The sequence below is a fragment of the Liolophura sinensis genome, chromosome 11 (genome assembly GCF_032854445.1).
Source record: "Liolophura sinensis isolate JHLJ2023 chromosome 11, CUHK_Ljap_v2, whole genome shotgun sequence".
NCBI classification, from domain to species: domain Eukaryota; kingdom Metazoa; phylum Mollusca; class Polyplacophora; order Chitonida; family Chitonidae; genus Liolophura; species Liolophura sinensis.
The window spans coordinates 22,089,728-22,107,030 of NC_088305.1; the positions used below are offsets into that span (position 1 = coordinate 22,089,728).

Here is a 17,303-nt window from a genome sequence, read left to right on the forward strand (position 1 = left end):
GTTTTTGGTTATTCTAATCTGGTTTTAAACATGTCCAAACATTTGTTTCCATTTTTAATGTTCTGACCACCATATCGGAAACCTCAACCGCCTCGTGTTTCGACCTTGCTCTCGCCACGATATGGTTAAAATACTGCCGATGTGGCGTTAAACCATAATCATTCATTCATTCTAATATTTGTTGTGCATATGATAAGGTAAAATTGAGGAAGGTGCTGGATTGTCCAGAATTTGCTTTAAAAAAGTCGATCATGTCAGAAAGTTCAACAAAATCTAAAACGGAATTTGATACATCACCATATATATACAAATTTATCCAGTCACGTATGTTTTGGCATCGTCATTAATATTATGCCTTAAGCTTTTGTCTCGGTATGTACTGAAACAGGTCACCGTTACATTAACGTCAGAAGTAATAAGGTTTTCTTGCGTTCTACTATTTTTAAAAATTACCACTCATGAATTACTTGAATTTCTCATTAACAACATCTGTGTTAAATTCGGGGATCCCATTCACCAACAGTGCATAGGTTTTCCAATGGGTACCAATTATGCGCCTTTTTTTGGCATTAAAATGCTTAAAGCTAAAAAGGCTCTCGATATAATTAAGGTCGTGTCTAGCACCGATTGGGGTGCTGACCGATTAGTTTTGCTTAGTTTATATCGTTCTCTGGTGAAGTCTAAATTGGACTATGGGTCCGCCAGGAAGTCGTATATTAAAATGTTGGATCCTGTCCATCAACAAGGCTTGAGGCTCATCCTTGGTGCTTTTAGAACCTCACCGGAAGGAAGTTTACACGTGGAGGCTGATGAGCCTTCTTTACATCACTGACGTATAAAACTGAGCCTTCAGTATGCTGCAAAGCTTAAGGTCGTGTCTAGCACCGATTGGGGTGGTGACCGATTAGTTTTGCTTAGTTTATATCGTTCTCTGGTGAAGTCTAAATTGGACTATGGGTCCGCCAGGAAGTCGTATATTAAAATGTTGGATCCTGTCCATCAACAAGGCTTGAGGCTCATCCTTGGTGCTTTTAGAACCTCACCGGAAGGAAGTTTACACGTGGAGGCTGATGAGCCTTCTTTACATCACTGACGTATAAAACTGAGCCTTCAGTATGCTGCAAAGCTTAAAGCTCATCCAACAAACCCTGCTTACGACTGTGTTTTTTAACTATCATGTGTAGATAAGTATAATAAATGTCCCAATAAGATCTCTCCATTCGGTCTGCACATACGGTCTTCGTATATGTTTGTCAAGTTAGAGGATATAGCTCCGGTGTCTTTTCCAGAGTCTCCTCCTAATGTTTGATCTACAAAAACATAGTAAATCACATACAAATCCTCTTACAATACAGCAAAATTTTGCGGAAATCAAGGCAAATTATCTGGATTACAAATTTATATATACTGACGGGTCAAAGGATGGGGACAGGGTTGCGCCCGCGGCTGTCTTAGAACAGCGGGTCACTACTTTTCGATTACCACCTTCATCTTCTATCTTTTCTGCAGAAGCCAGGGCTATACTCTTGGCCTGATCATGTTTGCAGGGCAGTGATATGCAGGGACTCGCTGTCTTGTCTTTTGGCAGTTAAGAATAATAAATTAAAAAATCCATTAATTCCTGAGAGTATAGCCTTGCATAGAAAACTGGTTAAGAGAGGTAGAGATATCATATTCTCTGGGATACCAAGTCATATTGGTATCCATGGAAACACATTCGTGAACAAGGAAGCAAAGGCTGCCCTATATAAACCTCTATCTCATTTTAAAGTCCCGTGTTCTGACTTTGGCCCAAATATTCTTAAATATATTCGTCGCCTTTGGCAGGGTGAATGGGACTTGCAGATCCATAGTAAACTGCATGCCATTCATCCTGTCATTGGCTACAATTCTTACACTTGTGGAATGTCTCGTAGGTGTGTCGTATTGGGCATTCTCATCTAACACACAATTTTATCTTAGATGGGAGATGTTTCTTTGATCTGATTTTAAACGCGTGTACTTTTTGTTTTACTTTTGATGTTCACACTATCCTATCGAAAACCTTAACGGTCTCGTGTTTTCACTTTGTTCTCGCCAAGATGTGGCTGAAGTATTACCGATGTGGCGTTAAGCCGTAATCATTCATTCATATCGAAAACCTTAACTGTCTCGTGTTTTCACTGTGTTCTCGCACCATATCGCTGAAACATTGCCGATGTGGCGTTAAGCCATAATCATTCATTCATTCATTCAAATCCAGAAATTACTTCAAAGTAATAGCTTTAAAGCTCGATCCTTTTCATTTACCAAGCGGTATGTTGAAGATGCATTGGCGAAAAATAATCCCCATATTGCTGAAGCGTTGAAGGAAATTTATTGGATTTAAAGGCGACCACAGATAGTCCTAATGGTACATGTTCCTTGGATCTATATCTGTACAAAGACGAACAAGGTCTCCTTTCATGCCGCCCTTACGATAAAAGGGATAATTTCAATTTTGATATAGTAAATTATCTTTATTTGGACAGGAATAAACGAAAGGGTCCTGTATATGGCGTATACATGTCTCACCTTGTAGCATTTGTCAGATGTTGCGGAAATTGTGATGACTTTAATCTGCGTCACAAGTTGTTAGTTCAAAAACTAGTTTGTCGAGGATACTCCATCCACCAAACCCCTTCATTCTGAGTTTCACAATTTTACAAAGAGTATAACACTCCCATTGGAAGGTATGGACAAGAGCGCTCAGAATCTCTGGCGATCTGCATGGTGATCAACCACATAGACGGCGCTGTTATCCCTATGTACATATCTATCACGTACATGGCAGTTAACAACATAGATGGCGCTGGTTGGCGCGTGTAAACGTCTCTCTTGTATGTCATGTGAAGCATCATAGATGGCGCCTCTTGTTTCAGAAACTGGCGATCTTCATGTGACCAACCACATAGACGGCGCTATTGTCCCTATGTACATATCTATCGCATACATGGTATTTAGAAACATAGATGGCGCTGGTTGCCTGTAGACAGCTTTGATACAGATTAGCATGTCATGTGTGACATCATAGATGGCGCCTCCTGTAGGAAGAGATTCTTACATATTAACGAGAAAGCCGTAATCGTCCGTTAGTTTTGAATCACAATCTGTTCGCTAAGGGTCTGTAACGCTCGTCATTTTCGAACTGGATCTAAAACCGCTTAACCCTCTAGTGCCCAGACCCATTTTCCTCTAAAGGAAAATTCTGAAACCTTCAAAACATGATCAAATAGACACAATGAAGACAAAAATACCTTCAGATATATTCTTTTATTGATTTCTTTGGAAATATTTTGTGTATCATATTTGATACAGTGAGCATTCAAACAAGTGTATCATATATGATACAGCGGGGTGACAGTTACTTGTTGGAATGAAAATCTTTGAAACAGTTCCGGTCTTTGTTAAAACACAAATGGGTTTTGCACTTCGTGCAGACAACAAAGCTGAGTTTCTGGCAGGATGGGGCCTTGCATCGACCTCTGGTTGTCCACTCTGGCAGGTGACCGACGGAGTCCAGACGAACATCAGCGAATGGCACCTGCTCATTTGTACTGGAGGCTGCAGGTTTGGGTGTTAAAGGGGAATTCATCGCGGGTCTTCCAGGAACTTTCTTCACATTGATAAGACAACTGGCAATATTGGATTGGAAATCAGAGAGCTGGAGTGACTTTTCCGCGAGAAGAGAGCAGTGGCGACGATACCAGTTCCATGAATTTACGACAGCCATGTTTATCGTGTGGTAGAAGATGTACAGATACCAGCGCCTTGACTTGATGCCAAATTTGTACAGGGCTGTGAGAGAATCCAAGAGATCAACCCCTCCCATGTTTTTGTTGTACATTTTCACTATGGCGGGGCACTCTACTTCAACAAACTGTTTCCGTTTCTTATCATATCGGTTCACAGTTGTAATGGGTTCCACTCCTACAAATGACGAAATCAGGTCTACCTTTCTGTTGTCCATCCAACGGACTACCACAGTGTTGGAATTAACCTCCAGTTTACTATCCACAGCACCCCGTTTCTCTTTCTTCAGATGTTTCTCTGACTTCAAGTTACAGCCTTTCAGTCTGTTCTCACGGACTGTACCAACATACCACATCCCCCTATCTCGGAGTTCATTTACCAGAGCCAGTCCAGAGAAAAGGTTATCAGCATAAATGCGGAAATTGGCATCTGTAGGGAGTTTTCGTGTCATCTCTAACACCACATTCCCACCCATACCCACTCTATTTGAGTTATCTGTATCCCTCTTCCCTTGGTAGACATCAAAATCATGGAGTATTCCATCAGACCCAGCACGAGCCCACAGCTTGAATCCCCATTTTCTGGGCTTGTTACGGATGTATTGTTTTAGTCCAGATCTACCTTTGAAGGCAACCATTATTTCATCAACGCTCTGGTCTTGCAATGGAATAATTTTCTCAAGATTTGTGCGTAACATGCCCAACCAAGGCCGTACCTTCCATACGCGATCAGCTGCTTTCTGCTCATCTGTGAGTGATGTGTTCTCACAAAAGTGAATATGCCTTGCCAACAGTTCAAATCTATTTCTTGACATCTCCTCTGCCACAGGTGGATAGCGTGTTTCCCATGACCAATATGCCCTGACGCAGTGACTTTTCATAAGGCCCATACGCAAGTATAGTCCTATGAACACTTCGATTTCTTTTGCAGTTGTTTTCAGTTCGATACCACTCTTAGACATTGCATAGAGATTTGTTTGCCTTTCCACATGTTCTAGCATGTTGTCAGTAATCAGCAGCCGAAAAAATTCATAGGGGGATTGCAAACCATCTGTGAGCAGCTGCTCGATTGGTCCTTTGAAGGCAGTATCAGTTGGCCCCAGTGGAAGCTCAGCCCACATCGGTGAATCTAGCATTTCGGACAACATTTCGGAGTCAAAGTCTTCTTCACGGGACTCGCGAATCCGGTCACGTAAGACAGCTAATGGAATGTCATCATCCGTATCAGCTGGGCAAGATCGTCTTTTCTTTGCCTTTGGTGGTTTGGCCCTCCTGGCAGCTGGTTCATCTTCTATTTCACTCTCTTCAGAAGAGTTAGGAGTGTATTCATCATCAGATGTATCATATTCACTGTCATCTATGTCAACAGCGTCAAGAATGTCATCTACATCAATATTACTCGCCATTTCTATCTCTGCAGATAAACACAAACAAAATTGTTAGATTCATCAGAAATTCCATACGCTGATAATCATGCTCCAAATCAAGTTAAATGTTAGTTATATCTGACCGATGAAGTTAAAAGATGCTTTATATCCATGCGGTATGTCATCAACAATTTTGATAAATTTTGACAAGTTTTTATGCTAGACTTACTTAATGCCCAGTGTATCACATATGATACATCAAAACTGGGCAATCCGCCAGCGTATCATATATGATACACTCAAATTCAATCACCTCTTATAAATACACTCTTCACTAATTTTCTCTAAAACAGGTATTTACTAGCACAATGGGCTGTATTTTAACAGATAAAACTGAAATTATAAAATAGTATGCATACCTTGACTGGATGATGATGGATTTGACACCACGTGGTAACGAAGCCAACTTGAGCAGACGACAGGAAATGGAAAGGAAGTTGTCAGCCAATCAAAACATCTAACATTTGTTGTCACACAGCGCCCCCATAAGTCATTGTAAGGGAAGCAACTTAGCCATGTTATGATTTTATAAAATTGTTCATGGTTACCTCCCCTTATGGGCTTCTTATCTGGGCGTATCATATATGATACGACGGGCACTAGAGGGTTAACCTGGGGCTGGAGGCCGTAATGGCAACCATGCTCATTACATCTGCATGATGCCTTTATGAACAGTTGCAATCAAAGCGGACGTGAGATACCTTGTGTAACTGTTGTATGACCTGGAACTCATTCATGGATAACGATTTTGAACTTTGATATGGAATTCATGCCTGGAATATCCGCTGTCTGCCCGGCATCATTGAAAACTGATGACCGCTTCTCTCTTGTGTGTTACTGGCTTTATTTCCTGTTTGTATAATTTCTTTTACATACCTTTGTCTTCGGGAGCTAGTGTTAAACGTTGTTTTGGAAATGGATCTTGCGATTATCGACTTGAAACACCCTTTACGGATTATGAATGGTATGCGAATGTCGGACATGACGCTATATTTAGTATATAATTCAATTTGTACCTCCAAATGACTTGACAAATAGTACTAGACGGGACAATACAAGGGGTATTGATGAAAAAATACTGATTTTACAACTTTCATGAGCGGACAATTTATGATCACAAATGTTTCAGAAAACAGTGACAGAAACTTTTACTTTTTGAACTATTACCTACAGAAACTAAACTGTAGCCTAGTAATTTCAGCTAACCAGGAATTGAAGTCCAAGAAAGACGTCCCCGCCTTAAGCTTTTCCTCAGCCTGATCTAATCCGAATCTATCTTATATGCACTTGACCAAAAGAATGACACACTCTTTCATTTCATCAGAACTTGATGAATTGCCATTTAAATCTAGGTCATAAAATTTGCTTGCAGTTTGTAGAAATCTCCTGTGGTTCAGACCTGATCTGTGTAGTGCACAAATATGTATTTATTTGCTTTGGATTTTTTGGTAATGCTGTTCAGATTATTTCTCCTTACAGGATAGGCTGAATAACAAATGACAGTAAACTGGAATTATTTTTAGGCTTAAAATTCAGCATTGTAGGGTTGACAAAGAGAATACTACAATTTAGGGGCACAGGAATTACTTTTGGGCATAAACTGCCGAAATATAGCACTGAAAAAGGAAGTAGAACATTTTAGGGAGACGTTTTACAAAACATGTTATGTAGGCTAAATATATTAAAGTTCCTGGTATGAATTTTATTCAAGGCAGAGATGGTGTCATCAACCAGATGAGGTACTTTACCAACTGTCTTGCTTCTCATCTGAAATTTGGCTGAAAGACCTCTCAGGACAACAACAGCATCAAGCAGAAAGTGGCCAAATTCTAAAACTTCCCAGAGGATTGAACCCCTAAACCAATGCACTCATAAAACATCAATTTTGACGTGTTTTTTTTTGTTTGTTTGATTGTTTTTGTCTATAGGAAAGGGTATCCATGATATAACGCATGGAGTGTCATGTCCACGTACATGTGTGGTAGTATACCAACCTCAAGCAGATGTTGGACAATTGCAGGGAAACGAGAAAAGAGATTTTTTATTGCTCTGTGTGTGTGACATCCACCTAGTACCTCCAGTCCTAGTGAGTATGAATTTTTTCACTCCAAAGCTGCAGCTGCTCTTCCTAGCAATCCCCTCTTCAATGTATCCTGGTGGTAAAACAAAGACAGATGTCCAACAGCAGCTGGTCGAGCTTGTCGTAGATCTTCACTTCTTTTTAGGTACGGCGTAATAAAATCAAAACACCAATCAAATAAATCATAATCTGATATATCTCCTGAATGGGTCCGCAGTACCCCTCCCCTCCCAAGTTTTACATACTTTCCTTGCTCCCATCGTCTTATAAGTATTCTTGAGTACGAACACCAATTCATGAAATAAGCACATTATCGCTTAAAAAAAGCCTTTAACATGAATTGAAAAAACCTACTCCAAAAATGTCGGATCAAGATTATCACACTTACAATAATAAAAACAAAGAACTTTCATAACTTCAATGCACGATTTACACGACGGGCAACAGAAAACCCCGTCACTTGCAAATTTTTTGGCAAGCATCTCCAGTAACGGGTCCTTCACACCTGAGCTTGCTGTACATAAACTAGAAGGACACAAAGAAGACACCGTCATTTTAGTCCCGTCACAGGCCGAACCATGTCGCCATCAATCAAAATATATATATAGATATCACTTACGGTGAATCAATAACCCCTAGCTCAACTAACCCGAGGTACAGTTGAGAAATAACCAACACAAAGACCGAGGAAATTCAACCTTAAAACATTTTTTATTACCTGTGAACTCCAACAATGAATGATGTGTGTGTGTGTCAAATATTTTTTTAGGGTAAGACATGTCTCGTAGTGACTGTGATAAATGAATCGCCAGTATGAAAGTCTTGGCAATGGTCCATGTTCAGAACTCGCACCCTAGTCACCTCCCTGTAAAAGCCGAACGGTTTGTACCATTTGACTACGTGGTGAAGCCCTCGTCTAGGGTCGACACATCACCTCATAAAAGACTTTTTTTCCTTTCTTTCTTCCTTTCCCAGGACTTTATATATTTTTAGCCATGTGGGGTTTCCGGTGTGATAAGAATAGGACCTCAGCCCTCTAGGCAAGCTTGTCGTAAAAGACGATTAACCTAGAGTTCTCCTGTGTGAGCCCGGTGAATATAATAGGCTCACATCTTCTCGGTTGTGTGAGAGGCAACCGGAAAGTTACCTGTTTGCCGTGGGTTGCGACCCGTAATCTCCGAGGACGGGATCCTGGTGACTGAGGGCGTGTTGGTCTTCCGAGATCCTTGCGCCCAACACGTCACTTTGGCGCTTACTTGGAGAGAGACGGGGGGTCGGATGGGCCCTGTCCGATCAATCGGCTTGGTCACGTCTTGCCTCTGCGTTCTCCCAGAATTTCTCCATAACACCACTCAGTAAAGAATAAATGTTATTTCTGAAACTTTTGTCCCAGAATTTCTCCATAACACCACTCCTTAGAGAAAATGTTATTTCTGAAACTTTTGTCCCAGAATTTCTCCATAACACCACTCCTTAGAGAAAATGTTATTTCTGAAACTTTTGTCCCAGAATTTCTCCATAACACCACTCCTTAGAGAAAATGTTATTTCTGAAACTTTGTTTACGGGACTACGCTTTGAGGTGGTGGCTCATGGGTCAATCAAGTAGATTGAATTTAACCTTTGGTATAAATCAGTCGGTTTGAGTGTACCTCATACAGAGTCCTTGGTGTCTTTCATGCTGGCTATTCCCAGGTTCAGGCACCGCCCTTGTTGGCACTCCGTGGTGGGTGGGGAACATGGGGTAAATTATATACACATATTGCCATGTCATCTTTAAACCTAAATTCGAATGTTTCTAATCTAAATACCAGGTCTTCCTCTCAGCCGATTTCAAGCGCTGACAAAAAGAGGAAATTAGAGGTTTTATCGGATTCAGTTGATAACGGACAGGACAGCTGGGCGCCCTATATATTTCTCTCAACAAAGAGTGAACAGAAGCCGGCCTCCAGAATTCATCCATTTGTACTGAAAAGGGACTTGCAGGGTTCAGGAGGTACATTAAAAAACGTCCAAAAATTACGATCCGGAGACATTCTAATTGAATGTTTCAGGAAACAACAGTCCATAAATTTATTAGCTTTAAACAAAATAACTGATATACCTGTGTATACCTCACCTCATAATTCCCTGAGCAGCTGCCCACTTTTCGTAAAAGAAAAACAAATAATCACTGTTAAAGACTAAAAACAATATATCATATCAGGGGGCCCGGAAATTGGTCTCGCCTTCTAATATTTCACTGCAGACTTCATTTGCCTATGCAGTCAAGCGAATAGCATCTGTTGCTACTCAAACATCAATGACTTGGCCCATTGGAAACCAGAAACCATGTTCTATTTCTGTTAAACCTGCTGTTCGACCTGCTTTAATACGTCCTGGACCCAGACTACCTCAATACAACAGATAAAACCAGCCAATAATACTGACCAACCCAATATCCCTAAACCTAGTCAAGCTATAAACAAAAATATGTCTGAAAATAAACCTCAAAATGATAACAATAAACCTAATAAACCCAGTGGCCCAACAGAGCGTCCCTTTAAGGCCACTAGGGACCCTGACCAAACTTGTAATAAGTTTGGACCGTTGGAGGACGTTGGGCCTTCAACATCAGATGCGAATGTGATGGATACATCACCCGCATCAGGGAGATCTTCCAGCCGGTCTCCAAGGAAGGGTTGTCCTCGATCCAAACACATAGAAAAATCTCCTCAAATCATAGATTACGTCTCCCTCCGTAATGGCGATATACGACAAAATTATACAGTGGAATTGTCGAGGCCTTAAGGTCAATTTTATTGAAATAACACAGCTTGTTCAATCATTAAATCCTATAGCCCTTTGTCTTCAGGAAACTTACCTAAAGACATCTGACAAATATAAAATAACTCTTAAAAATTATTCATTACTTATTCAAATGAATAAGAGCGAGTTGCAGGCGGCTCTTCCATCTTCATCAAGAACAATATTATTCACAGCCCTGTTCCTCTGGATACAGAGCTTCAGGCTGTGGCCGTCCGTGTTTCATTGCCTGAAACAATCACATTATGTTCAGTGTATATTCCCCCGAACATTTCTCTGTCAGCTCTGCAGTTACATAATTTAATAGAACAGTTGCCAAAACCTTTTATACTAATGGGAGATTTTAATTCCCATAACCCCCTATTGGGCAGTAATAACAAAAATGATAAGGGCAAGATAGTGCACGATTTCTCATCTAAGGAGGAACTGTGTTATTTCAATGATGCTTGTAATACCTATTTACATCCGGGTAATGGCGCTTATTCTGCTGTCGACCTCACCATCACAGATCCATCACTTCTCCCGGATTTTTCTTGGAAGGTGCATGACGATCTTTGTGGTAGTGACCATTTCCCTATAATCCTAGAACATATCACTTCTAATTCTTTAGAACGTGTAGCTAGGTGGAAATTCGATTAAGGAGATTGGATCGCATTTGAGATGTTCTGTGAGGCTGATATCACTCCAGAGACTCTCAATGCAGCAGATGATCCTATGTTAACATTTAATGATCTTGTTTTACGAACTGCCGATAGAACTATTCCTAAGACCTCGACAAATCCAAAAGTAAACCCTGGTATGATAAGGACTGTCGCAAAGCCATTAAAGACCGCAACAAGGCCGAGCGAAATTTTAATATATGTCCGAATGATAGAAACGATCTTGTTGGCAGAACTTTGTTTCGGGCATTACGTCAAAAACACATATGCGTAGGTCTGGAACATGGTTCAGAAACTTAAGGGCAAAAATAATAAAGCAAAAGTTCAGCATTTAAAAGATGGCGATAAGATATTAACCTCTCCATCTGATATAGCCAATAAATTAGCCGAAACAATTATAACGAAATCTTCTTCTGAGAACTTTACTAAAGAATTCCAACATATTAAAAACCAGACGGAGAAAATTAAATTGCCCTTTTCTTCTAAGAATTTGGAAGATTATAATGGCTGTTTTAATATCGAAGAACTTAAGACTGCATTATAAAAGGCCCACGATACTGCTTGTGGTCCTGATAAAGTATACTACAAGTTTCTGAATCATTTACCACCTGAGCCACTGGAAACTGTCTTGGACTTGCTTAATGATATTTGGATAACTGGTAATTTTCCAGCCTCATGGAGGGAGGCGTGTATTATCCCGGTTCCCAAACCGGGTAAGGATCATACTGATCCAAATAATTACCGTCCCATAGCTCTTACCAGCTGTGTCTGTAAGACTATGGAACGGATGATTAATGATAGACTTGTTTGGTTTCTTGAAATCAACAAATTACTTTCTGATATTCAATGTGGTTTTTGCCAAGGTAGATCTACCATGGATCACCTTGTTCGATTCGAAACCTTTATTCGAGATGGCTTCATCAATAACGAACATGTGGTGTCCATATTTTTTGACCTTGAAAAGGCCTGCGACACCACATGGAAATATGGTATTTTAAAAGACCTCGCGAATATGGGTCTTAAAGGTCGTTTACCTATATTTATATCACAATTTTTATCTGATCGTCAGTTTAAGGTACGGGTTGGGTCCACTCTTTCTGACTCTTATGAGCAGGAAATGGGTGTACCCCAGAGCAGCATTCTATCACCAACTCTGTTTAGCATAAAAATAAATAGTCTAGCAAAAACATTGACATGTGGCACACAGGGTTCTTTATACGTGGATATTTCCTTATATGATACCGAGCTAAGAATATGAATAATATCGAACGTCAGTTGCAGCTTTGTCTCAATAAGATCGAGAAATGGGCAACTGAAAACGGTTTTAGATTTTCAACGTCTAAAACCGTCGGTATGCATTTTTGTAGTAAACGGAAACTTCATCTTGACCCTGAGCCTAATTTGTGTGGTAAACAGATTAAAATTGTTGGAGAAACAAAATTTTTAGGTATAATATTTGATAGTAAGCTATCTTTTATACCTCATATTAAAATGCTTAAAGCTATATGTACAAAGGCTCTCCATATAATTAAGGTCGTGTCTAGCACCGATTGGGGTGCTAACCGATCAGTTTTACTTATATTGTATCGCTCTCTGGTGAGGCCTAAATGGGACTATGGATCCATCATTTACGTTTCCGCTAGGAAGTCGTACATTAAAATGTTGGATCCTGTTCATCACCAAGGTTTGAGGCTCAGTGTTGGTGCTTTTAGAATCTCACCAGTAGAAAGTTTATACGTGGAGGCTGATGAGCCTTCTTTATATCACCGACGTATAAAACTGAGCCTTCAATATGCTACTAAGCTTTAAACTCATCCAACAAACCCTGCCTACGACTGTGTTTTCAATCCATTATATGTAGACAAATATACTAAATGTCCTAACAAGATCCCTTCGTTCGGTGTTCGTGTTAAGGACCATACTGTGGAAGTCAACATTAAACCTGGGGACATAGCTCCGGTTTCTTTTCAGGGGTCGCCTCCATGGCTTTTTCCACAACCTAAACTGATATTTGATCTACGTAAATATAGTAAATCCAATACAAATTCTCTTATAATTCAGCAAGGTTTTGCTGAAATTAAGGCTGAATATTCGGTTTATAAATTTATATATACTGATGGGTCAAAAGATATGGACAGAATTGCAGCTGGAACTGTTTTAGAACAGCGAGTTGCTTCTCTTCGTCTTCCATCCTCTTCGTCTTCCATCCTCTTCGTCAATCTTTTCTGCAGAGGCCAGGGCTATACTCCTGGCCTTATCATATGTTTCTTCTGGGCATGCCCAGAGGGCAGTGATATGCAGCGACTCGCTTTCTTGCCTTTAGGCAATTCAGAGTTATAAATTTAAAAATCCGTTGATCCTCGAAATATTAGCCATACATAGAAAACAAATTAAGAGAGGTAAAGATATCATATTTTGCTGGATACCAAGTCATACTGCTATCCATGGAAACACAGTCGTAGACACGGAGGCAAAGGCTGCCCTAAATAAATCCATATCAAAAGTTAAAATCCCTTATACTGACGTGAAGCCCAATATTCTTAAATATATTCGTCGCTTTTGGCAGGGTGAATGGGTCTTGCAGATCCATAATAAACTGCATGCTATTCATCCTGCCATTGGCTACAATGCCCATACTTACCAAATATCTCGTAGAGACTAAGTAGTTTTAACTAGGTGTCGTTTTGGGCATTCTCATCTAAGATACAGTTTCATCTTAGATGGGAGCAGTGCTCCCGATTGTGTTGGATGTGATGCTGAATACGGCATCAAACATGTCCTGGTTGACTGTGATGTTCGGCAAAGATTCTACTGAGTCAACTCTATATATGATTTGTTTGACAGCATTGTTGGCGTGAGCAGAGCAAAGATTTTATTTTACATGTGCGTCTTGGCTTATTAATTTTTCCTAACTTTCCATTAATTAATGATTGTGTTATGCCGTTGAACTTGTAGAATTTCTGAAAGAAAATTAAAGGCAAAATGTTAAGCCTCACTAAATATCTATAAGTTTTAACAGTGAGAAAATACAGGTGATTTGAATTTGATGAGATGCATCTGTTAACACAGTAATGTTTCCCCACCTTTTTAAATTTACTATAGGATACTCTTTCAAACCTGGTGAAAAGTAATAACTGAAAAGAGATAGAACACTTCGACAGAACATTTCGACAACTCTGATGTTGCACTCAGTTATATATGGTACATGATAACATTACCATCTGTAACTGCAAGTTTTTCGTTGTCTTCCACTCGTTCCTTGGTGGGCGCAAACGTATTGGGCCTACTCCCCGTTCGAGATTTTCCCAACCACTCTTCCTCAATCGAAGACCAGCCGAACAAAAGTTTTCCTGCCTTAATGAACTGTGTGCAGTTGGCTACTTCAACCTTAAGCTGGTCCTGTTGAAAATAAAACATAACGGTTAGTACGACACATTATATAATAAGTAGTAAAACAAAGTAAACACCATGTAAGAATTGATGAATGCTCTATTAAGGGTTGTTTTAAAGCTATACTTTACATTATTTTAGTCATATGACGACGGTGCCAGTGTATTACGGTGGGAGAGGACCTGACAAAGTCCCGCTGAAAACCGGCTCTCCATAGGCAGCTACTCTGGCAAGGTTGTCCAACAAAACCGGGGAGAGAAAGACCCAAGTCGGAATCCAGCTCTGACCTCACTGCTGTAAGGCTACAAAGGCCTTAGACCACTTGGCTATCGAGGGCCCAATATTCCAAGAACATTTCGCACACAAAGAAAATGTGAGTTATTTTGTATGGAATGAAGCCATAGAAAAATTTTAAAACACCAGGGACGTGGGATGGGGTGATATCAGGAGAATGGATGAGATCCGGAGAAGGGACAGGAGAAGGGTAGAGGGAAAGGGTGAAGTCAGGAATAGGAACGTGGGAAGGGGCGAGGTCGGGAAAAGGGTTTGAGGGAGAGGTGTCAGAAGAAGGGCTCAGCTCAGAAAAAGGGAAGGGGGAAATGGTGCGTTCAGGAGAAGAGACATGGGAATTGGTGAGGTCAGAAGAAGGGATTGGGTGAGCGGTGAGGTCAGGAGAAGGAATTGGGTGAGGGATATGGTCAGGAGGACGGAGCAAAGTGTGAGGTCAGGAGAAAGGATTTGGGCATGGTTAACTTCAGGGAAGGGGAGGGGGGTGAGATCAGAAGATGGGAAAGGGCAAATGGTAAGGTCAGGAGAAAGGATGAGAAAAGGGGTGAGGTCGGGAGGAAGGGGAGTAAAGGTAGAAATGAAGGATGTCTGTTTAAAACAAAAACAGGTTCTAATAAGTGGATATTGTTAAGTTTCACAATTTTAAATTAGTGATAATATATGGTAATTAACCTCATAAACTAATTATTTTTACTAACCCGCTCCATCTTCTGATGACCAACAGCATCATGAGAGTCTCCTTGTGTTCTTGTTCTTGTCTTTCTTGGTCTTCCTTTTGGCTGACGAAAAATTGGAAGATTTCAGTTTTTACAAAAAACAGAACGGACTGAAAGACATGAAGATGTTGTTATAAATTATTTGAAGGCCATTGGCCTATATCATAAAATATAAATTTTAATTGTCATAAATATCTATAGATAAACAGTTATATACAAATAGATTTTTACATGTACTATAACCCTGGTTTTCGAGTTTTAACTCTTATTTTTCTTTTATACGATTTTAATCATGTCTGTACTTTTTGTTTTACTTTTGATGTTCATATTGACATATCGAAAACCTTAACCTTCTCGCGTTTTTCACCTTGTTCTCGCCACGATATGGCTGAAATATTGCCGATGTGGCGTTAAGCCATAATCATTCATTCATTCATTCATTCTAATGCCGTCACCGACCGAACCCTAGCCACAGCAATCAAACGATAGATAGATAGAGCTTTGGAGGTCGGACGTGTTGTCAGATCGCTCCATCTGTCAGGCTTCATTTCTCTGGATTTCCAGTGATTTCTTGTGTGTTTCTGATACTTACAGATTTCTCTTGTCACGAGCTATCGATTGATATAGTTTGTAGTCAGAAATTCCATATTTTTGACTAGTTTTTTGACGTTTTGGTGTTTGGCCAGCGTGGCCGGTGGGCCAGCCCGCGCGGCTTGGCTCCGGCACCAGTTGTCGTGGCCTGTGTTGGAGGCCTATACAGGTTACAGCATAGGACAGTGAACAAGGTCAACTTGCCCGGTCGAGCGCCATTCATCCCGGGCTAGCAGGGCACACAAAGGCTTTTGTCAATAACAGGCAGCAAATTCGTGCACTCTTGCACGAAGTTCATTGGCCACTGTCACTTGACAGTTGATCAGTGAAGGGGTTGAGCACGCAGTGCAGTACCTGACTGGCCGTCAACACAGTTGGACGTGTCAGCCGGGTAGCGCCTTTGGGCGAGGGTTTTTTTTTTTTTTTTACCACCAGAATGGCTTTCCGGATTAAAAGGCCTGTTAGCCTTAAATTGCGTATTAAAGGAATTGTAAAAGCGATTGACGTTGATCATGGATTGCAGGAACGCATCGGCAGCGGACCCAAAGTGTTGAGCGGTTTGGTCCACGTTAATGGGGATCTGTGGAATGTCACTGTCGCCAAAATGGTGCTTGATGGAGTTAACTGTCCGGTTTATGAAGTTGAGCAATCCAGAACTTTGGTTAAGGTGAAGAGCCTCTATGAGATTCCGGATGAACGGATAGGGGCTGCTCTCAAACAGTTTGGAACGGTGCACTCTGTCGAACGAGAATGCTATCTGTTCGACAGAACCTTGCAAAATGGGGTTAGGAGAATATGGATGAGCAACATTTCGTCCACCATTCCTGAAGCCATATGGGTGGGAGCATCTTTTCGGTTACCAGTCTGGTACAGAGGGCAGGTGCGAGCTTGTCACCTGTGCCAGGCGACAGACCACCTCAAAAATGACTGCCCACTGAGAAACAAATGTTTGATTTGCAAGCAAGAAGGTCATTTTCAAAAGAATTGTCCTCAAGATCTGGACACTGAGAGTAGCGACAATGGCACAAGTAGTGGAGATGAAGATGACATCGCAGTTGCGATGGATGATAGTGGTAATAAGCACGACGAGGATATGAATAATGATCATGACAATGAGCAGGGAGATAATGACGGAAGGGATGACAGTGATGATGACACGGATGATAGTAATGAGGCTGAGGATGATGGTGAATGGGGATACGGATGGTGGACAGGAGAGTAGCAATGATGTAGTGGGTAATGATGATAAAAATGAGGTGAATGAGGCAGAGGACGAGAATGATAAAGATGCTATGGATAATGGTAAGGATGGGCTGGAGGGTGGTAGGAATGAAGGGGGTAAAGAGGAGGAAAATGATGTGGACAAAAATGCAGATGATGGTATTTCATCAGTTTCTAGCCAGGTCAAACAGGAGGAAGTATCGTTGAGTTTCACTGAACCGTTGGTTCCGTACAGCTCGACCGGTCAGTCTCCCGAGCAAGACTCTTCACAAGACTTGTGGAGTCAGTCATTTACCTTTTCCCAGCCAATTGCAAAACAAGATGTAAATGAGTCCTTATGGAGCACCGCTTCAGAGG

At 40.8% G+C, this 17,303-nt stretch overlaps 1 protein-coding gene across 1 annotated transcript; it reads right to left on the reverse strand.

Annotated features, from left to right (window-relative positions):
• Positions 1-3,382: 3,382 nt before the first annotated feature.
• Positions 3,383-15,125, reverse strand: LOC135478191 (piggyBac transposable element-derived protein 2-like). The gene is made up of 4 exons (XM_064758462.1): positions 15,117-15,125; positions 13,959-14,139; positions 7,273-7,350; positions 3,383-5,184 (listed from the first exon to the last, which is right to left on the reverse strand). Exons 1-4 carry the CDS (start codon positions 15,123-15,125, stop codon positions 3,383-3,385), a joined length of 2,070 nt encoding a protein of 689 aa, XP_064614532.1.
• Positions 15,126-17,303: the final 2,178 nt, after the last annotated feature.

Excerpts from the sequence above, each read along its gene's own strand:
- LOC135478191 (XM_064758462.1), bottom strand. Across the intron at positions 7,351-13,958 it reads AAAACTTGCAGTTACAGATG|GATACATTGAAGAGGGGATT; the intron begins GTAATGTTATCA and ends TTTTACCACCAG. Across the intron at positions 5,185-7,272 it reads CATACTCACTAGGACTGGAG|AGATAGAAATGGCGAGTAAT; the intron begins GTACTAGGTGGA and ends GTTTATCTGCAG.